This window comes from Mobula birostris, chromosome 10 (assembly GCF_030028105.1).
Source record: "Mobula birostris isolate sMobBir1 chromosome 10, sMobBir1.hap1, whole genome shotgun sequence".
In the NCBI taxonomy this organism is placed as follows: Eukaryota; Metazoa; Chordata; class Chondrichthyes; order Myliobatiformes; family Myliobatidae; genus Mobula; species Mobula birostris.
The window spans coordinates 137493313-137516694 of record NC_092379.1 but is presented as its reverse complement, the minus strand read 5'-3'; the positions used below and the strand labels follow the sequence as shown (position 1 = coordinate 137516694).

The 23382-nt window shown below is 41.9% G+C and overlaps 1 protein-coding gene across 7 annotated transcripts in view; it reads left to right on the top strand.

Annotated features, from left to right (window-relative positions):
• aff2 (AF4/FMR2 family, member 2) overlaps nt 1–23382 on the top strand; it is a 703805-nt gene that overhangs the window by 605745 nt on the left and 74678 nt on the right. For all 7 annotated transcript variants that reach the window (XM_072271046.1, XM_072271044.1, XM_072271049.1 and 4 more), the window contains one exon: nt 21065–21227. In XM_072271046.1, the coding sequence (XP_072127147.1) occupies nt 21065–21227 (163 nt within the window). The remainder of the gene's footprint in view (nt 1–21064; nt 21228–23382) is intronic.

Here is a 23382-nt window from a genome sequence, read left to right as displayed (position 1 = left end):
TTGCACAGTACTGTATAGTTTCAGAGTTTAGCCTCCTGTTGTGCCTGCTTTGAAGTTGCAGATCTAAAAGTTGCTTATATTTACAGAGGAACTTTATTGTGTAAGTATTACTATGGAAAATATTAATCATGCCACAGAGATAAAAATGGATATTGACTGCAGTCTGCTGTCTTATGGTGTTCCTGCATTAAAAATGTACACCTATTCATGACCTTTTTTATATACAATGTTAAGAGTAAGCATAACATCCGTAGGGCAGTCTTTTTCAAGTGTAAATTAAGATTTAGATAAGATGGAATACCCAGATAACTCTTAAACTATTTCAGATCCTGCAGTGCTTTCCACTGCTTCCTACCTGTAAAATGTATGGAAATTTGATAAATAATTCCAAAAAAGATATGATATCAGTATTTAAGATGCTGTTAGATGCATGATTATACAGGGAATGGAAAGATATGGATTACATGCAGGCAGAAGAGATTTAGTTCAATTCAGCATCATACTCACTGCCAACTTTGTGAGGCAAAGAGCCTGTTCTTGTGCTGTACTGCTCTGTGTTCTATGTATAGCAGTGCCAATCCCATTAACACAAGTCAGGCAATGATTGCTATGGCAACTGCAGAGAGTTGTGGACGCAGTGCAGGACATCATGGAAACCAGCTACTCCTCCGAGGATCCTGTTTACAATTTTTACTGCCTTGATAAGGCAACCAAATAATCTCAACCACCCTGGACATACTCTCTTCTCTCCCCTCCCACTGGGGAGATGATATAAAGCCTGTAAGCATGTACCACCAGTCTCAACCAGTCCCATTGTTATAAGACTATTGAACAGCCCCCAGTATGACAAGATAGACTCTTGACCTCACAATCTATCTTGTTTGGCCTTACTCCTTATTATCTGTCTGCACTACACTTTCTCTGCAAGTGTAACACTTAATGCTACATTCTGGTATTGATTTCTCTTATAGTACCTCAATTCACTGCATAAAGATTTAATCTGTATGAAGAGTATCACCAAGCTTTTTGCTATGTATATCTTGGTTGCTGAGGTCTTCTTTGGTCAGAGTTGACCATGAATATTGCATTCTAGCTCCCCTCTCCATCCATCTGATGAACCCAAAGGAACATCAGAGACGATACAGTTTGGTACCAGTAGGGTCACAGGAGTCGCCTGACAGTATTGAACCCAATGGAGGATTGCCTTAGGGACTCCAGCTTCGGATTTTTCCCTTGGGCTTCAGTCCCGAAGCCTTCCCCATGAGTGGGTGTAGTGGCAAGGAGGTAGAGCTTTCAGTTCAGGGTTCTCCTTCTTCAAGATGAGCCCCATCTATCTGAAAAACCCATCTTTGCCCCTTCTCCTGCCAATAGAAATGGTTCTGCCAGGCCTCGTTGCTAAGCCATATGTGAAGGCCAGGATCTGGATTTGATTCTCAGAGGCTCAATGAGGTGCACCCCATTGAGAACATTTAATAGCCCCTATTACCACCCCCAACTATAAAAACCTTATAGAACTATAGAAACACAGAAAACCTACAGCACAATACAGGCCCTCTGGCCCAGAAAGTTGTGTTGAACGTGTCCTTACCTTACAACTACCTGGGCTTACCCAAAGCCCTCTATTTTTTTAAGCTCCATGTACCTCTCCAGGAGTCTCTTAAAAGACCCTATCGTTTCCGCCTCCACCGCCGTCACCAGCAGCCCATTCCATGCACTCACCACTCTCTGCGTAAAAAACTTACCCCTGACATCTACTCTGTACCTACTGCCAAGCACCTTAAAACCATGCCCTCTCGTGCTAGCCACTTTAGCCCTGGAAAAAGCCTCTGACTATCCACACGATCAATACCTCTCATTATCTTGTACACCCCTATCAGGTCACCTCTCATCGTCCTTCGCTCCAAGGAGAAAAGGCCGAGTTCACTCAACCTATTCTCATATGGCATGCTTCTCAATCTAGGCAACATCCTTGTAAATCTCCTCTGCACCCTTTCTAGGTTTCTACGTCCTTCCTGTAGTGAGGCGACCAGAACTGAGCACAGTACTCCAAGTGGGGTCTGACCAGGGTCCTATATAGCTGCAACATTACCTCTTGGCTCTTAAACTCAATCCTATGATTGACAAAGGCCAATGCACCGTATGCCTTCTTAACCACAGAGTCAACCTGTGTAGCAGCTTTGAGTGTCCTATGGACTCAGACCCCAAGATCCCTCTGATCCTCCACACTGGCAGTGGTCTTGCCATTAATGCTATATTCTGCCATCATATTTGACCTACATTTGACAAAATGAACCACCTTAAACTTATCTCGGTTGAACTCCATCTGCCACTTCTCAGCCCTGTTTTGCATCCTATCAATGTCCCGCTGTAACCTCTGACGGCCCTCCACACTATCCACAACACCCACCTTCGTGTCATCAGCAAATTTACTAACCCATCCCTCCACTTCCTTATCCAGGTCATTTATAAAAATCACAAAGAGTAAGGATCCCAGAACAGATCCCTGAGGCACACCACTGGTCACTGGCCTCCATGCAGAATATGACCCATCTACAACCACTCTTTGCCTTCTGTGGGCAAGCCAGTTCTGGATGCACAAAACAATGTCCCCTTGGATCCCATGCCTCCTTACTTTCTCAAAAAGCCTTGCATGGGGCACCTTATCAAATGCCTTGCTGAAATCCATATACACTACATCTATGACTCTACCCTCATCAATGTGTTTAGTCACATCCTCAGAAAATTCAATCAGACTCGTAAGGCATGACCTGCCTTTGACAAAGCCATGCTGACTATTCCTAATCATTTTATGCCTCTCCAAATGTTCATAAATCCTGCCTTTCATGATCTTCTCCATCAACTTACTAACCACTGAAGTAAGACTCACTGGTCTATAAGTTCCTGGGCTATCTCTTGAATAAGGGAACAAAATCTGCAATTCTCCAATCCTCTGGAACCTCTCCCGTCCTCATTGATGATGTAAAGATCATCGCCAGAGGCTCAGCAATCTCCTCCCTTGCTTCCCACATCGAAAACATAATGACATGTGTCATTTTAATCAAATCGAATCAGTGAAGATAGTACTGGGCATCCCATACGTATCACCACACTTCGGTGCCCTCATAGGATGCCCACATCTTACTAGCCCTAAGTGTATATTTTTGGAATGTGGGAGGAAACTGGAGCATCCAGAGGAATCCCACGAGGTCATGGGGAGAAATTCATTATAGACAGCAGCGGGAATCGGATCTTGGTCTTAACAGCTGACCGTGGTAACACATTGCACAAACTGCTATATTACTATTCCGTATCATTTATCGTTCTTCATTTAACCAAAGTAATCAACTAAAACTGAGTACATTTTTACTTTTCCACTAAGTTCTCGTTATTCTCAGAGTGATAAAAGCTGTTTGCTAATAAGAAAAGCCATGGATGCCACAAATTCTGTTAACAATGTGACTAAAACTACAATGACAAACAGGTCCCAGTGCAGGGTTTCAACACAAAATTTGTTTCTCCCCAACTCGCTGAGTTCCTCCAGCAGATTTTTTGTTGCCCTAGTTTCTGGCATTTGCAGACTCTTATGCCTCACATAGAGGCCTGACTGGGTCAGGATAGCAGATTTCATTTCCTAAAGTGTATTAAAGATTGCTTCATGTTTAATGTAGTTTTACGTTTTCACTCTCATGTTGGTTAGAAAATGGTTTATGTTTAGATATGTAAAGCCGTTCCACTCCATGGAAGTGAATTTGTTAATTTAGCAACACAAGCATGCTTCACTCAAGGGCGTTAATGAACCAGATACTATAAAAATTATGTAATTTCATGGTCATAGTTGCTGATACTGGCTATTCACTCAGGATTATTTCATTTACAAATGGAAGCAGAGAGGGTTAAGAAAGGATTTCCAGTTTCTGAATTCTGAACTTGGAGGGCAGGTAATGTGCTGGATATTACCAACACATTACCTGTGGTGACTTTACTTGAAGAAGCGTATTGGCCTGAAACATCGACACTTGTTCATTTCCACAGATGCATGCCTGACCTGCTGAGTTGCTCGAGTATTTTGTGTGTGTTCCTCTGGATTTCCAGCATCTGCGGAACCTCATGCTTCTGGTTTTAACTGCTTCCCATTTCCTTGAAGCACTGGTGAATAGTTTATTCACACAGAATTCTGATCAAGCACTTCTGTATAAATGAGTGAATGGAAAATCACAGGAATTCTGTCCACGCATGCCCCGGACGTTCTCTCCCCTCTTTCCCATTGGGCAGAAGATGCAAAAGCCTGAAGGGACGTACTACCAGGCTCAAGGACAGCTTCTATCGCGCTGTTATAAGACGAGTAAACAATCTCCCAGATTAAAGATTTGTCACCTATAAATTGAAACATACGATGGAAAGTGTAATTTGTGTCAGTGACCAAAACAATTTGAGGTTGTGCTGGGGAAAGCCCGTGAGTATCACCACACAACTGGTGCCAACATAAATTGCCCACAACTTGAAAACCTGCATGTCCTTGGAATATGGTTGGAAACATAAACGTTCAGAGGAAACCCACGCGGTCATATACAGAACGTACAGTGAAAACTCCCCACAGACAGCAGTGGGCATCGAACCTTGATTGCTGGCGCGGTAAAGTGTTACGCTAGCCACTATGTTGCCATGCCCAGTATGATAAGGTGGAATATTGACTTTACAATCTAGCTCATCGTGACCTTGCACTTTGCCTTCTGCCTGCACTACGCATTCTCTGTAACTAACACTATATTCTGCATTCTGTTTTTGCTTTTCCCTTCTACTACCTCAATGTACAGACGTCACAAATTGATCTGTACGAATAGCACACTAAACAATGTTTTCCATTATACCTTGGTACATGTGACAACAATGAGCTAATTACCTCTTGCATCTCCCGATTTTTTGACCTCTGCAAATGCTTCCTTCTGCTAGACTGCGGGTCATTCTTGGGCAAGGTGCAGCACTTGCTTAGCCTCCCCCCACCCCCACGATCAGCATCACGTGAAGCCATGGAAGCAGGTGGGTGGATGGCCGTATGAGCAGCTAATGAATATCACAATCCTGGTTATGTGACCACTGATACCAGGCAGACAATCTCTGAAGAGTATTGATAATGGCTGGAGTCACCTGTCTTGTAAAGACACTTCCCAGAAAAAAAAGGCAATGGCAGACCACTTTTGTAGAAAAAAAATTGCCAAGAACAATCATAGTCATGCGACCATGGCACATACAACATGGCACATAATGATGATGATGAAGTTCTTGACCCAACATATTTCTTACCCATGGGCAATGAGCATCCCTGGTTAGTCAGGTGTTCATTAGCCCTGAACTAGCTGCTAGGCTACTTCGCAGGGCAGTTAAAAGTCTTTTGGACTGGAGTCACACATGGACTAGAGGTGGCACATAGTAACGTTGGCAGATTTCTTTCCCTGTTGTAACATAAACAAATTCACCAGAGAGGCACTGAAACTAGTGGATACAAAAGTGTTTTATTCAACAAAAACAAGCAGCAGGCACCATATCGACACACTCTTGGAGGAATAGGCCTGTTCAGCCCAATATTTCATGTCGTTTTATATGCTAAAGATCAAAGGTCAATTCTATAGTTACAATATATCTACAATGCTTCCTTTGAATTGCATATAGTTTCAAACCTCCGTCTTCGCACCCACACTATAGACACCTAAAATGAACATTAATCAGCATTGTCTGGTTTTCAATCAAGTGGTGTCCACAGGTCCAGGAAAAATATAGATCAGGGCTTCATTTTAAATTTAATCTATGGTCCACATTCATGTTTGAAAAATGGTTGCTGTTGAACTTAATATTTATTATATACCCTAACTCCAGAATATGCCCTAGCACTCAGAAAGGTATTGGTAGTCAAAGGAGCTTTTTCAACTATGTTGTGGTTGGCTCATTACCATCGCTGAGATTCCAGATTTCAGAATCAGAATTATTATCGCTGCTATACTGTATGACATGAAATCTCTTCTGATGGGTCAGCAGTACAAAGCAAGACATAAAATTAGCATGAATTACAGAAACAAATACTTAATGCAAATTAAAACAGAATAATGAGGTAGTGTTCATAGTTTCATGAACTGTTCAGAAATCTGATGGCAAAGGGGAAGAAGCTCTTTCTGAATCATTCAGTGTGTGTCTTTAAGCTCTTCTACCTTCTTTCTGATGGTAGTGATGAGAAAAGGGATTGTTCTTAATGGTGTTGGTCCTTAGTGATGGATGCTGCTTTCGTTAGGAGTTTGAGGAGATTTGATATGTCACCAAAAATATTCAAATGTTTCTACAGATGTACTGTGGTGAGCGTTCTAACTTTCTAACTGGCTGCATCACTGTTTGGTATGGGTGGGGTGGAGGGGGTGGCTACTGCACGGGATCAAAGTAACCTGCAGAGAGTTGTAAACTTAGTCAGCTCCATTGTGAAGAATGGCCTGTGTAGTATCAAGGACATCTTCAAGGAACAACGCCTAAAAAAGCTTGTCAGTCTTTAAGGACCCCCATCACCCAGGTCATGCCTTCTTCTCATTGCTACCATCAGGAAGGAGGTACAAAAGCCTAAAGGCACATACTCAATGAATCAGGAACAGCTTTTTCTCCTTTTCCATTTGATTTCTGAATGAACATGGCCCCACTTTTTTAATCTCTAATTTTGTACTACTTATTTAAATATTTAATATATATACTTAACTGTAATTCACAGATGTTCTCTATTATTATTTATCGCATTATACTGCTGCAGCAAAGTCAACAAATTTCACGATGTATGCCAGTGATATTAAACCTGATTCTGATTCAACTGAGGCATTTTCTCTTGAAGATGTTCTCAATGGTGGATTTATTTAATTCCATGAAATTATTTCCCATCTGAACTATAATTTTCAGTTGCCAGTTTTCCAGTTAAGTATGGATAGGTTTATGTTATGATTTATACAAAACTGTTTGGCCCTTTCAACATGAAATTGTTAATTCCGAAGCTTAAAAATGCTTTATTCTTTTTCCCAGGGAAAGCCAATTAGTGTGTGTGTAAAAATCTGTGCATGTATGGAACAGACATCTGGTATTCCTCTGTCATCCCACTTTATTACAGACAGTATGCTGGTTGTTTTGAATAGTAGTAAATTTGTAACCAAAAGGATGCCATGCAAACACAATGAACTGAGCAGCTCAACTGTAATTTTCATCCATTTTTAGGAAATTTCTCTCCCACAGCCTTTATTATTTCCTTTTCAAAATGTCAGCCCGTGAACTGTGCACTCCAGATCTGTGTGTGGGCTTAGGGGAGTGAATTACCTCAAGTTTACAACACTGCAACAGGCCCCTAAATAGGCCTTGTCAGCAGTTACATTCTGCGGTTCCCTCTTAATCTTCTTCCAGCTGCTTGTCTTTCTGTTTTGTGTCTCCTGAATATTCATCCAATGCTTTCCTTCTACAAAGCCATTTGCCTGAGTTCACATTCTAGCCATTCTCTTGTTAAAGAGCTCCAAGTAAATTTATTATCAAAATATGTATATGTCACCATATGCTACCCTGAAATTCAAAGTAAAACAAAGAAACACAACAGAACCAATGAACAACTCCACAAAAAAGACTGACAAACAGCGAATGTATAAAAGAAGACAATCCGTGTAAATAAACAAACAAACAAACAAACAAGCAATAAATAAACTGAGAACGTGAGTTGCAGATTCTTTGAAAGTGAGTCTATAGCTTGTGGAATGAGTTCACTGTTGAGGTGAGTTAAGTTATTCAAGTGAATGAAGTTATTGTGTCTATTGCAAAGTTCTTCAAGAGCCTGATGGTGGAAGGGTTATAACTGGTACCCTTAGGAGTCTGTGGGGATTCTGCAAGACATCAAAACCTTGACAAACTTCTGTAGATGTGCAGTGCAAAGTGTATTGACTGGCTGTACTGTGGCCTTGTAAGGGAACACCAATGCCTTTGAATGGAAAATCCGACAAAAGTTAGTGGAATCGGCCCAGTACATCATGGATGAAACCCTTCCAACCATTGACCACATCTACATGACAAGCTGTTGTATGAAAGCAGCATCCATCATCAAAGATCCTCACCACCCAGGCCATGCTGTTTTCTCACCGCTGCCATCAGTAGAAGGTACAAGTGCATCAGGACTCGCAACACCAGATTCAAGAACAGGCTCTTGAACAAAATAGGGTAGCTACACTCATCCATCGAGATGTTCCCCCAAACAATGATCTCACTTTAAGGATTCTTTATCTTGTTACTTCATGCTCTCGTTATTTATTGCCATCTATTTATATTTGCATTGCACAGTTTCATGTCTTCTTTGCTCTTGCTCTTTCACTGATCCTATTTACAGTTACTATCCTACTGATTTGCTGAGTATGCCCACAGGAAAAAGAATCCCAGTGGTATGCGGTGACATGTATGTACTTCGATAATAAATTTTACTTTAACCCTTGAGCTTTGCAATGTTCCTGAACCCGGTGGTGTGGGACCTGAGGCTCCTGTACTTCCTTCCTGAAGGTGGCAACGAGAAGAGAGCATGGCCTGGGTGGTGGTAGTTCTGATATTGGATGCCGCTTTCTGTTCAGTTCCCAAAGCTGAGTTGATTGAAGTACGCAAAAATACATGTACAGCGAGAAAACGAGCTTGTAGCAGCATTGCATGCATTAGAGCAAAACACGCAATATGTTGGAAGAACTCTGCAGGTCAGGTGGCACGTATAGAGAGGAATAAATTTTCAATGTGTTGTTTAGATAGATAGCATTCACAATATAAACCACAACTCAAGCATAAGTTACACAAACCTTGTATAATTACGACTGGATATAATCTCTTGGGCAAAGAACTTTTCTGGGATGAAATTTACAGACGGTGCATGTTACACAGGGTATCTTGTGACATAGTGTCAGCCAGATAGGCTTTATGGTCCTGGTTGACCCATAGGTATTCTTGATACGATGAAGCATCAACATAGCTCCTCTTGCACTGAGGTCATGAAGCGAGTCGGGGGATCTGAGTGCATTTGAGTATCAAAGTTGGGATGTTATGTACAAGGTGTTAATGAGGCTGCATCTGAGATATTGTGTTCAGCTTCTGTCACCTGCAACATGAAATATGTCATTAAGCTGGAAAGGGTGCAGAGAAGGTTTACAAGGATGGTGCCAGGACATAAAGGTTAGAGTTATGGAGAGAGGTTGATCAGGTTGGGACTGTTTTCGCTGAAGTTTAGGAGAATGTGGGGGAATTTTAAGGAGATGTATACACATAGTCTTTTATCCCAGGAACTAGAAGGCATAGGTTGAAGGTGAGAGGGGAAAGATTTAACAAGAATCTGAAGGAGCAACTTTTCCACCAAGAGGGTAATCTTTACTGGATCAAGCTGCCAAAGGAAGCGACTGAGGCAGGTTCATTAACAATGCTGAGCAGGGGTTCCCAGCATGAGGTTTAAGGACCCCTTGCTTAATGGCATTGGTCCATGGCTTAATAAAAGCTGGGAACCGCTGGTTTAGAGGGATATGGGTCAAGCTTAGATAGGCGCCTTAGTCAGTATGGACCAGGTGGCCTGAAGGGTCTGATTCCACACTCTATAACTCTATGAGAGGTTAACCTCCTGAGAGGATATTGAAGGACCAGCTGGCAAACCGGCAGCTGTGTCTTTGTATCTGATGCCAATATTCAGAGCCGCTATAAGTAGAATTCTCTCCTTCACACAGCAGTGATGGGGCTTGAGTGAACAAAACATAAATTCAGCCGGAGACTGCAGCAGCACGGGACGCAGTGCTGACAGGCAATTGGACCTGTCACCCTAATGCCCTAGCGAACAGCAGCCCGGACAGGTACAGATTGGCAATCTTTATCACCATGTGTGCGAATCTTCAGAATAAAATGAAGTGGAATCTTTCATGCTTAAAGTACGTGATATTGTTCAGACTTGGCGGAATAAGAATCAGTTTTATTATCTCTGACATATGTTGTGAAATTTGTTGTTTTACAGCATCAGTACAGTGCAATGCATAATATATACTCTAAGTTACAATAAGAAATATTTATATAATATACAGTATATATATTTATATACATTTTCCGTATATATAATACATACACTCAGTGGGCACTTTATTAGCTACCTGCTGTATCTATACAGAGGCCACAGAATGTATGTTCATGGTCTTCTGCTGCTGTAATCTATCCACTTCAAGGTTTGATGTGTTTTCGATTCAGAGATGCTCTTCTGCACACTGCTGTTGAAATTATTTGAGTTACTGTTGCCTTCTTGTCAGTTTGAACCATTCTGGCCATCTTCCTCTGATCTCTGTCATTAACAAGGCATTTTCACTTACAGAACTCCAGCTCACTGGTTGTTTTTGCTTCTTGTGTCATTCTCTGTAAACTCCAGAGACTAATTTGTGTGAAAATTCCAGAGAATTGGCAGTTTCTGAGGTACTCAAACTACCCTGTCTGGCACTAATAATTATTCCACAGTCAAAGTCAACTAGATCACATTTCTTCCACATTCTGATGTTCGGTCTGAGCAACAACTGAACCTCTTGACAATGTCTGCATGCTTTTACGCATTGAGTTGCTGCCACATGATTGGCTGATTAGATATTTGCATTAATGAGCAGGTATACAGATATACCTAATAAAATGGCCATTGACTGTGTTTTATACTTACAGAGTGCAGTAATCTTTATTCCGTCAGTTCATATTTGGGAGAGGTTTGCAACGCTTACCAAGCAGCAACAGTTTTCAGATGAACTTTTCACATTAAATTAAAAATTGATGGAGTTTATTAATGACAAGTATTAGCGAACACGGGAAAAGGTAAGTTGATGGAGAGAGAACAGAACAGTCTCGAGGCTGAATGGCCTTTTCCTGTGTTCACTAAATTGCAGACAGGATCACCTGGACTTGATTGAAAGTAGATAAGCACAAGTGACAGACCAGAGGTACCTCAGTGACACAGGGACTAAAAGCCTCCTTCCCACCACCAATCACCATCATTCCAAGTGACTTAATGACTTGAGTTCCAATTAACTCTGTGGTCCACAAACATCCCTGATGCTCTTGCAGTCTGTCACATATTCCCAGTGGGAGGAAGACAGCACAAACATAACTTGATAAGGTAACCAGCTTAATAGATGAGAACAAAAATTCAATCTATTGCCAACAGAAGCAGCTTTTAACTCATTGTTCACCACATCTATGTTAACAGAGCAAAATATTTAAAGTTAAGACCAATTTTGGTGAAATCTTACCAATAAAGTTGGTGTAGTGCTGTTTTTTTCAGGTGACATCATAAACCCACTGTATACTGCCTTCAGTGAGATCTCTCTCTTCCTTACCACACACCAGAAATCAAAGTTCAAAGCAAATTTATTATCAAAGTACATACTCGTGACCATCTACTTCCCTGAAATTCATTTTCTTGTGGGCATTCACAATAGAACTAAGAAATACAATAGAATCAATGAAAAGTTACACAAAGACTCTCAAATGACCACTGTACAAAGGAAGAGAAACTGCGAAAGTACAAAAAAAAATAATAAATAATACTGAGAACATGGGTGGGAGGATGGAGATACGACTTGACCAAAGGAGCTGTAAGGCACTCCTTCCCTTCTCTAGCTTGTAGGTCACCCTTGGATAAGGTGTAGCACCTGCTTAGCCTCCCAATCAGAGTCGCGAGAAGCCATGGGATCAGGCGGTGGATGGTCGTATGAGCAGCTGCTGCATATCACAAGTCCTGATTATGTGACCACCGACACCAGGTAGACAATCTCTGAAGAGTATTGATATTGGCTGGGGTCACCTGTCTTGTGAAGACACTGCCCAGAAGAAGGTAGTGGCATACTACTTCTGCAGAAAAATTTGCCAAGGACTATCATGGTCATGGAAAGACCATGTTCATCTATGTCATATGACACGGTACATAACGAACCAATACTGAGAGCGTGAGTTGGAGAGTCCTTGAAGTGCAATCAGCTTAATGTTGAGGTGAGTGAAGTTGTCCACCCTGGTATCAGTCTTCTGACGCTACCCTCAGCTGTAGTTGAACAGAGTCTCTGAATTTAGCTGTTGACAGTCACACACACAGATGAATTTCCCTGCACCAGAAACCAAGGATGAACTCAGTCAGGTTTTGATAATGACAAGTTCCTGTGATGGAAAGATCACCAAACGTCATCCAATGATCCAGAAGCAGCAGATCCTGCTGGTGATTTAGGGTTACCACACCTGAAGTAAAGCTCCTCTAATGATGCTGCACTCAATCTGAGTTTCAGAAATTCCACACAACAGTTTGTGGCATTCAGTTCCGACCCTGTACTCCACACTTGTGTTCAATTCCCAGCTCTTCTCATTACAGTCGCAGACTTGTCAATCAACTGAACACAAGCTCTTGATACTCTTGTCAGTCTCCCAAGACATTGCCCCATCACTCTTCCCTGTATGCGGGGAGAATGAGTCAAAAACATTTTCTCTTTCCAAGCCTGATAAGATAAGCCCTGTTACTGAGCTTGCCTCAGTTCTGACAAAGCACTAATAGATCTTTAGTGCTATGTGGAAGAGATTCTTTTTCTCTGTGTTAATCTTCTTTTCAAACTGTTTACACGAGGATATAGCTTAATGCAATTACACGCCTCAGTCCAAAAGGCAGCATTGGAAACCAGCGGCTCCTTGACAGAATACATATGTTCTGTGTAGGAAGCAATGAAGTTTTTCTTTCATAACTCACATGCCTCATGGTTCACTCAAGTTCACCTTGATGTCAATTTAGCACCTGTGCTGTGGTCCCATTTTCAGTTTTAACATTTGTGCTGTTGGATATGTGCCATGTTGTATGAAGTGGGCGATCATGGTCCTTCCATGACCCTAATTGTTTTTGGCAAATTTTTCTACAGATGTGGTTTGCCATTGCCTTCTTCTGGGCAGTGTCCTTACAAAATGGGTGAACCCAGACATTATCAATACTCTTCAGAGATTGTCTGCCTGGCATCAGTGGTGGCACCACCAGGACTTGTGATCTGCACCACCTGCTCCCATGACCATTCACCACCTGCTCCCATGGCTTCATGTGACTATGATCAGAGGGGCTAAGGAGCTGCTACACCTTGCCCAGGGATGACCTGCAGGTTAGCAGAAGGAGGAAGTGCTTTACACCTACTTTGGTAGAGATGTATCTCCACACCACCACCATATTTTTGCTGTGGACCCATGTTTAACTTAGTAAGGCAGCATGGTAGCATAGTGGTTAGCACAATGCTGGAAGATCAGGACTCGATTCCCACGATTATCTGTAAGGAGCCTCTACATTCTTCCCGTGCATAATTGGGTTTCCTCCAGGTGCTCCAGTTTCCTCCCGTATTTCAGAGATGTGCGATGAGAGTTAGTGAGTTATGTGCACACCATGTTGCTACTGGAAGCATGGTGACATCTGGGGCTGCCTCGCTGATTTGATTTGAAGCAAAATACACATTTCGCTGAATGTTTCGATGTACATGTGACAAATAAAGCTAATATTTATCTCTTCTTTTAAGTTTGACATTCACTCATGTTCAATATTTAACTCTTTCATGAGCTGTGGGCTTCATTGGCTTCATTCAAGTTTAACATTTATTGCCCAACCAGAACTGACCTTGAGAAATGCTGTTGTGCTTATTTCGACATGTTTCCTAAAACTTAGATAAACTTCTGTGGATGCACAGTGGAGAGTATCCTGACTGGTTGAATCACAGCCTAGTATGGAAACACCAAAGCCCAAGAAAGGAATAGTTTACCAAAAGTGGTGCATAACAGCCCACTCTATCACAGGAAAAGTCATCCCTACCACTGAGTGCACGATGAGGAGCACTGCTACAAGAAAACAGCATCAATCACCAAGGACCCACCATCCAGGCCATGCTCTTAATTACCTTCAGACAGAAGATACAGGAACAGTAGGTGCCACAGCACCCAGCACATCCTCAGACTGTGTTAGTCGTTAACTCCAATCACTCATTCACCGTATGTTTTGATGTCCATGTGACTAATAAATCTCATCTTGAATCTTGAAACTGTACAGCTTGACTTGATAGAGACGTACAAGATGCCAAGAGGCATTGTTGGAGTGGACAACCAGGGACTTTTTCCCAGGACACAAATGGCTAAAAGAGGGAAGTATAGGGAGATGTCAGAGGTCGGATTTTTTACACAGAGAGTAGTGGGTGTGTGGACCACACTGCCACGAGTTCTGGTAGAGGCAGAGACATTTAAAAGTTTCTTAAATAAGCTTGTGGTGGGATAAAAATGAAGAGCTATGCAGGAGGAAGTGGTAGATTTATTCCTTGTGTAGTATTAATGGTCTGCACAACATCATGGGCTGAAGGGCACAATTGCTTGTGGGAAAAAATTCCACAGATTCACCACTCTCTGGCTAAAGAAATTCCTCCTTTATCTCTGTTCTATTCCATGGCTGTGTCCTCTGGTCTTTGAACTCTCACACCAAAGGAAACATCCTCTCCACATCCACTCTTTCAAGGCCTTTCACCATTTGATAGGTTTCAGTGAGGTCACCCCTCATTTATCTGAATTCCAGTGAATACAGGCCCAGGGCCATCAAAAGCTCCTTATATGACAAACCATTCAATCTTGGAATCATTTTCATGAACTTCCTTTGAACCCTCTCCAGTTTCAGCATATCCTTTCTAAGATAAGTGGCCCAAAACTACTCACTATACTCCGTGAGGCCTTACTAGTGCTTTATAAAGTCTCAATGTTACATGCTTGCTTTTATATTCTAGTCCTCTTGAAATGAATCTAACATTGCATTTGCCTTCCTCATGTGACCTGGGAAAAAACTGCATTGGTGGTGTTTGCGTACCCTTGCCCCCCTTGGTGTTCGAGGTGGTGGGTTTGGGAGATGTGACCTAACTAGTCTTGAAGAGTATCTATAGTGGATTTTGTGGATGGCGTGCCACTGCAGTGATGGAGAGAGTAAGTAGTGCACCAATCAATTGTCCTGCCTCATCTTGGACATTGAACACCTGAGTGTTGTTGGATCTGACTAATCCAAGAAGCCATACACATAACCATAAAACATGGGAGCAGAATAGGCCATTTGCCCTTTAAGTATACTTCTCCATCCTACCTTGGCTAATTCACACTTAGTGGCCTCTTTATTAGGTACATCCGTACACTTGCTCATTAATACAATTATCTAATCAGCCAATCATGTGGCAGCAACTCAACGCATAAATGCACGCAGACGTGGTCAAGACTTGTTGCTCAGAACAAACATCAGAATGGGGAAAAATGTGATCTAGTTGACTTTGACTCTGGAATGATTGTTTATGTTACACGGGGTGGTTCGGGTATCTTGGAAACTGCTGATCTCCTGAGTTCTTCATGCACAGCTTTGTCTAGTATTTACAGAGAATGGTTCGAAAAACAAAGGAAAAGCATCCAGTGAGCAGCAGTTCTGTGGACGAAAACATCTTGTTAATGAGAGAGGTCAGAGGAGAATGGCCAGCCCGGTTCGAGCTGACAGGAACTCAAATAACCACACATTACAACAGCCCTGTACAGAGCATCTCTGAATGTACAGCACTTCCACTCTTGAAGTGGCTGGACTACACTAACATGAACTCAGTGTCCACTTTATTAGTGCAAGAAGTGCCTAATAATGTGGCCACTGAGTGTAAGTACTGTATATACCTGGTCCAGTTGGTGCACTGTGACCAGAAATACATTGTTGATGTGTGACTCCACAGTAGTAATCTCGTTGAGTGTCAAGAAGAGGTGGTGATACTCTTATTGCCAGGCATTTCTGTAGTGTTATTACTTAACAAATAGTAGCTGAAGATTGAATTCCTCCAAGAGAACTACAACCTTGTAGTGGTTTGGAAGTTTGCATGCCTCAACGACCCGGAAAGCTAGGTTGGCTGGGGTCAGAGCTTTATGCTATGGCTTTTGGTAGGATCCCTCATGCCAAACAGGTCAAAGGGTAGAGGCCAGACTAAGAGTGGTCCACCAGTCCTCCAGGCGAACAACCCTGACCAGTCAAACAAAATTGAAATAGAAACAGCAATCTAACTTTTGAGTGGCCAAGGACAGACAGATGGAGGATCTTCATTCCTGCCCTAAATGCCTGCAGGCATAATCGTCTGTAAGTAAGTACCTGGTCGTTGTCCCAATCACATGTGGTATAGGTTGTTTCATTTTAGAATGTCTGTGACTGCCACACATAGACAGCAAAGAGTTAAAAGATTCCAATGTAGATTTTATTATTTAGACGTGATGGGAAATTAGAGGGAAGTAAATCTGGTTATTCCCCCTTTGGCTTGTCTTAGCTAAAATCAGCTCTTTTATCACTTTGAGGAAACCTTCAAATTTGTTACAAACAAAAGTGGTTTTATTGGCAACACTTATAGCAATATCATGAAATCCAAGCTTTGATTGCATGAGTTATCAAAGACAATATCTGGCTGCCTTTCTAAACTCAAGTTTGTAAAATTATAACCTACCTTGCAAAGCAAGTGAAGGGCTCTAAATGGCTACTGACTCCTCGCACTCAGGAATGTAATAAATTTTCGGTCCTTCAATAGATGAGCATTGGTGTGAGACATGAAATCAAGGCCCTGACCGCCCTCTCAGAGGGGAGTGGGGCTTAAATCTCTCACAGTACTCCTTCAAAGATGACTTAGGGAGTTCCGGCTAAAGTTCCCATCATTTTTATGATCTCCAGTTTTCATCATTGGAGACAAATTGTCTGGTCTATTTGTGGGAACCCACTGTGCTCAAATTTGCTGCCATATTCCATGCCCTGCAACATTTCAAGAACATTTAATTGGCTATAAGCTGCTTTGGAGAACTCTGAGATCATTTTTATTTTGTTTATTAATGCTCCTGTGGAGTGCCTAGGGACATTATTGATACTTTAAAGGCATTCTATAAATAGTAAGTGTTGTTAGAAGTGTTTACAGAAACTACCTCCGTCTGCTCAGAAAGGATGGAGCTATGTTATCAAGTTATAGTGCAATACAGCACAAAAGCAGCCCTTCTGCTCATCTAGTCTGTGTCGAACTATTATTCTACCTCGTCCCATTAACCGACAACTGGACAATAGCCCTCCATACCCCTCCCATCGACGTGCTTATCTTAAATGTTAAAATCAAACCCGCAAACACCAGTTCTGCTGGCAGCTCATTCAACATTCAGCATTTGAGATTCAAGATTCCCAGTACACAAGTGTAAAAGAGAATGAAATAATTGTTACTCCGGCTGAAAAAATGCGCATAAGATAAAGAATGCAATAATAAAAAACACAATAGATATAAATACATAACATAGCACTATGTGCATAAAGTGATGCTAGACACAGGAGTGTCCACACTCTGAGTGACGAAGTTCGCCTGTGATGGGACCTTAGAACAAAACTTGCCATTGCTAATTTTGGAGACCCTCCACAAATTTTAGCAACGAACTTCACCTCTCACCTATGGCTTTTGATGAATGTCTTGCTTCTAGATTCAGACTCGAGCTTCAGCTTTGGTGAGGTCTGGTGATAATGGGTCCACTTCACCAGCAGGTATGAGGCAGGAGAAAGGTCCTAAGTGAATTAGAATGGTTTTAAAGCAGAGTAATCGATCAAATAAATTCTGACCACTTTAATTGGTTTCACTAAATTTAATTGGTCGTAATTCCGCGATGATACGTTTGATTTAGCTGACGACACTGTCTCTCTGAGGAATATCATGACATTATAGCACAGCCATAACAGTTGATTTTACACAATTACTGCGCAGGCAAGCAATAATTTAATATATTAAGAAGTTTAATGATTTTTAAGGCAAGTCATTGCACATTATGATCTCTGAAAGTGCTGAAATTATTCTTCAAGGCAATTTATCACAAGATTATAGTAAATGATGTGTTGAAGATCATTTAATAACAGCAGAGTTGTACTGAAGTGGTTGTACAGAAAACACGGACAATATGGATTGCTCTCTTTGAGTTTTCTTGAGGTAAACTGATTTTCATGGTGAGAGAAACGACTTTGAAAAACACACACAAAATGCTGGAGGAAGTCATCAGGTTAGGCAGCATTTATGGAAGTGAATAAACAATTGATGCTTTGAGCCAAGATCCTTCATCAGGACAGGGAAGGGAGGGGGAAGAAGCCAGAATAAGAAAGTGGGAGAGGGGAAGGAGGACAGGGCGTTAAATGAGGCCAAGTTGGTGGGAGGGAGGAGGGGGTATGAAATAAGAAGCTGGGAGGTGATAGGTAGAATTGGTAAAGGACTGGGGAAGAAGGAAGCTGATAAGAGAAAAATAAACAGGAGAATGGGAAGGAGGAGGGGCACCAGGGGAAGAAAGGAGATAAGGGGAAGGGGGCAGAGTGGGAAATTGAAGAAGAGAGGGAAACATTACCAGAAGTTGGAGGAATCTTGATTCTTGATTGGCCAGGCATGAAGGGATACAGGGAGAAGGCCGGAGACTGGAGCTGAGAGGGAAAATGGATTAGCCATGATGAAATGGGCTAAATGGCCTAATTCTGCTCCTATCTCTTATGGTCTTAAATCGATGTTCACACCATCAACCCAAAAAGTCAACTATTTATTCATTTGCATAGATGCTGCCTAAGCTGCTGAGTTCCTCCGGCATTTTGTGTGTGTAGCCCTCTGGATTTCCAGCATCTGCAGAATCTCTTGTGTTTACTACTTAGAGGTACACCTAAGGGTTTGTTAACGGACGCCACATGGGATTAAATTACAACAAAATAACAGTAGGAATGAATTTAACAAGGTTCAGGAATTATCAGTGAAGCCAAATGCGCAAAGCTCAACTTTACTGTATTCTGGGATTGTGCGCTATATCTCTCAGCCTGTGGTACAGATGAATGACACTCCCGTGACTTACACAGCCAAGCAAAATTCAAAGGCTGACAATGAAGGCAGCAGGTGATGTGGTAAAATTACCATTTCGGGTGTAATCGGGGAAATTGTGCTATAAATGCCCCTCAGATTGCACTGGACAGCTTGATCTCATCTCTGCAAAAGTGAACATTCTCCAATTTTTGCATTAGTCAGTGCAATCAAGTGGTAGCAAATAAACTGAATTGTTTTTTTCTCCCTTGGCATAGGAAATTGTGGCTTTATATACACTCAGTAGCCTTTTTATTAGGTACAGCAGGTACTTACTGAAGTGGCATTAAGTGTATTTCTCTATGTTCATGATCTTCTGCTGTAGCCCCATCGACTTCAAGGTTCAACGTGTTGTACATTACACAGCACTGTTGTAACTGTGCTTATTTCTCCTGTTAGCTTGAACCAGTCTGTCATTCTCCTTTGACAAGATGTTTTCCCCCCACTCATTGGATGTTTATTTTGACTTTTTGCATCATTCTCTGTAAAGTCTACAGACCGTTGTGCATGAAAATCCCAGAAAATCAGCAGTTCCTCAGACACCCAAACTAGCCTGTCTGGCACTAACAACCACTCAACCAATTGACTTAGATCATATTTCCTCCCCATTCTGATGTTTGGTCTGAACAACAACAGGTCCTCTTGACCATGTCTTCATGCTTTTGTGCATTGAGTTGCTGCCACATGATTGGCTGATTAGTTATGTGCACTAATGAGTAGGCATACTGTCTACCTAATAAAGTGGCCACTGAGTTATACATACATAAGATGATAACCCAATGCAAATTTAATATTCCAGGCAAAATTAACATGATCACCATCTTTAGTACGTGTCACCATTTACCATTTGAAAATTGAGTGCCGTAAAGGCAGGCCCTTTGGCCCATCTAGTCTGTGCTAACCTGATCTTCTGCTTAGTCCCATCTACTTGTACCCATACTGTAGCCCTCCACACCTCTCCTATCCAAGCATTGCATTTCAGTCTACTCCAATCGACCTTCAACCGGACCATAGCGCTCCATACTTATGGACTTATCCAAATTTCCCTTAAATATTGAAAGTGAACTTCCAACCACCACTTCCATTGGCAGGTCGTTCCACACTCTCACCACCCTCTGAGTGAAGGTGTTACCCCCTCATGTTCCCCTCAGATTTTTCACTCTTCACCCTTAACCCATGACCTCTAGTTCTAGCCTCACCCAGCCTCAGTGGAGAAAGCCTATGCATTTGCCCTATCTATACCCCTCATAATTTTGCAGTAGTCCCTGCAATCAAGTAGTAGCAAACAACTTGAACTGATTTATCCTTGGCAGAAGGAGTAATGGCTTTATGTACATAAATCCCTGAATATATACATACATAGATGGTCATCATCGTCACAATGTGCCATGTGGTATGACGTGAGCGATCATGGTCTTCCAACTGTCTTCAGTCTGAGAAGTTCTAATCAGCTTTGGCCTTCCCTCACTTTGCCTGTGGTGAGGCACCTTCCCCACACCCACCCCCACCCTTCACGCTGCTGTTCTTATTCTTTTCTCTATCCATGACTATGATTGCTCTCGCAATTTTTTCTACAGAAGTGGTTTGCCATTGCCTTCTTCTGGGCAGTGTGTTTATAAGATGGGTGACGCCAGCCATTATCAATACCCTTTAAGAGATTGCCTGCCTGACGTCAGTGGTCACATAATCAGGACTTGTGATATGCAGCTTTCTGCTCCACGTTGATAAATACAGTACTGTGCTGTGTGTGACTGCATGTACTGCATTTTGTACCTTGGCCCAAGAGGAACACTCTTTTGTTTATCTGTATACATGTATGTGTATCTTGAACTTGAACACGGATGAGCTTGTCTATAGGGCCTGGTTCCATCTTGTATTGCTCTTTGACTCAACAACCCACTTTGCTTTTGGCTGTTGATGCAAGCCTGAAATACTGTACTTGACAATGAATATGATGAACTAAAATTGAAATGGTTCTCAGCACAACATTTCACTCTGACTATGGTTGTCGTTGCAAGTTGCTTAAACACACATCTTGATTCTAACCAGTTTTCTTTGGTTCTACAAAGTGAAAATATTAAGAACACCTGGAAACATGCAGTCAACCCGATTAACTTTCGTCTTTCTCCTGCCAGCACCAGTGCTTTGCAGAATTCCCACAGCACAGCCTCCGGCCATTCCAGTGGCGGATGCAGCAGCTCAAGCGAGTCCGGAAGCAGTTCGGAGTCTGACTCAGACAGCGAAAGCAGCTCCAGCGACAGTGAATGCAACGAGGCTTCCCGCAATGCAACACCGGAGGTATGGAAAGTACAGTCCATACGACCATAAGACATAGCAGCAGAATTAGGATGTTTAGCTCATGGAGTCTGCTGCACCATTCCATCATGGCTGATTTATTATCCTTCTCAAACCCATTCCCCTATCTTCTCGCCGTAAGGTCTAGACGCTTGCACGCTGCAAATGTAACATACCGTTTACCAATTACCAGTCCAAATTCAAGCCGAATTTCAACTTTAGCCCTCCATAAGAGTGGTACAGCAGGGACTGATCCAGGGAGAGTTTGATGCATTAATATAGTGTAACCATTATTAATGACCCTCACCATCTTGTTTCTCATATCAGGCAGAAGGTACCCTTACTCAACATTTCAGAGACAGCTTTTTCCCCTCCACCATCAGATTTATGAACAGTCATTGATCCCATGAACACTAGAGTCATTGAGAAAAAGGCCCTTCAGCCCACCTAGTCCTTTGCAAACTGATATATTGCCTAGTACAATTTGGATCATAGCCCTCCATACTCCTTCCGTCTATTTACTTATCCAGATTTAAAGGTTGCAATCGGACACTTGTCCACCACTTCTGCTGGCAATTTGTCCCACCCTCGCACTGCCTTCTTAGTGAATCGGAATCAGGTTTAATATCACTGCATATATCATGAAATTTGTTAACCTAGAGGCAGCACTACATTGCAATACACAATAAGTAAATATAGAGAAAAAACTGAGTTACATTCAGTATACTGTATATATGCCTATTAAGTAGTTAATTTCAGAATCAGAATCAGGTTTATTATCACCAGCACGTGTCGTGAAATTTGTTAACAGCAGCATTAGTTGAATACAATGCATAATATTGAAGAAGAAGAAAAAAATAAAATAATAATAATCATAATAATAAATAAACAAGTAAAACAATTGCAGTGTACATAAATTGAATAGATTAAAATCGTGCAAAAAAAGAAATAATATATATGAAATAAGTCTAAGGGTTCAATGTCCATTTAGAAATAGGATGGCAGAGGGGAAGAAGCCGTCTCTGAACCGCTAAGTGTGTGCCTTCAGGCTTCTGTACCTCCTACCTGATGGTAACAGTGAGAAAAGGGCATACCCTGGGTGCTGGAGGTCCTTAATAATGGACGCTGCAGTTCTGAGATACCGCTCCCTGAAAATGTCCTGGGTATTTGGTAGGCTAGTACCCAAGATGGAGCCAGCTAAATTTACAACCCTCTACATAAATAGTAATTATGGTTTTATTACTATTTAATTATTTATGGTGCAACTATAACGAAAACCAATTTCCCCTGGGATCAATAAAGTAAGACTATGACTATGACTAGCTTCTTTCGGTCCTGTGCAGTAACCACCCCTCCCCTACCCTATACTGGATAGTGATGCAGCCTGTCAGAATTCTCTCCATGGTACATCTGTAGAAGTTTTTGAGTGTATTTGTTGTCATACCAAATCTCTTCAAACACCTAATGAGGAACAGTTGCCATCTTGCCGCCTTTATAACTGCATCGATATGTTGGGACCAGGTTAGGTCTTCAGAGATCTTGACACCCAGAAACTTGAAAATGATCACTCCCTTCACTTCTGATCCCTTTATGAGGACTGGTGTGTGTTCCTTCATCTTACCCTTCCTGAAGTCCACAATCAGCTCTTTCGTCTCACTGATGTTGAGTGCCAGATTGTTCTGCGACACCACTCCACTAGTTGGCTCGCTCCTGTACGCCCTCTCGTCTCCATCTGAGATTCTACGAACAATAGTTGTATCATTAGCAAATTTAAAGATGGTTAGGAAGTTGAGGATCCAATTGCAGAGGGAGGTACAGAGGCCTGGGTTCTGTAACTTGTCAATCAGGATTGTGGGAATGATGGTGTTAAATGCTGAGCTGTAGTCGATGAACAGCATCCTGACATAAGTGTTCAAGTGGTTTAAAGACATGTGAAGAGCCATTGAGATTGCATCTGCCATTGACCTATTGTGGCGATAGGCAAATTGCAATGGGTTTAGGTCCTTGCTGAGGCAGGAGTTCAGTCTAATCATGACCAACTCAAAGCATTTCATCACTATAATGTGAGTGCTACTGGGCGATAGTCATTAAGGCAGCTCACTTTATTTTCCTTAGGCACTGGTATAATTGTTGCCTTTTTGAAGCAAGTGGAAGCTAA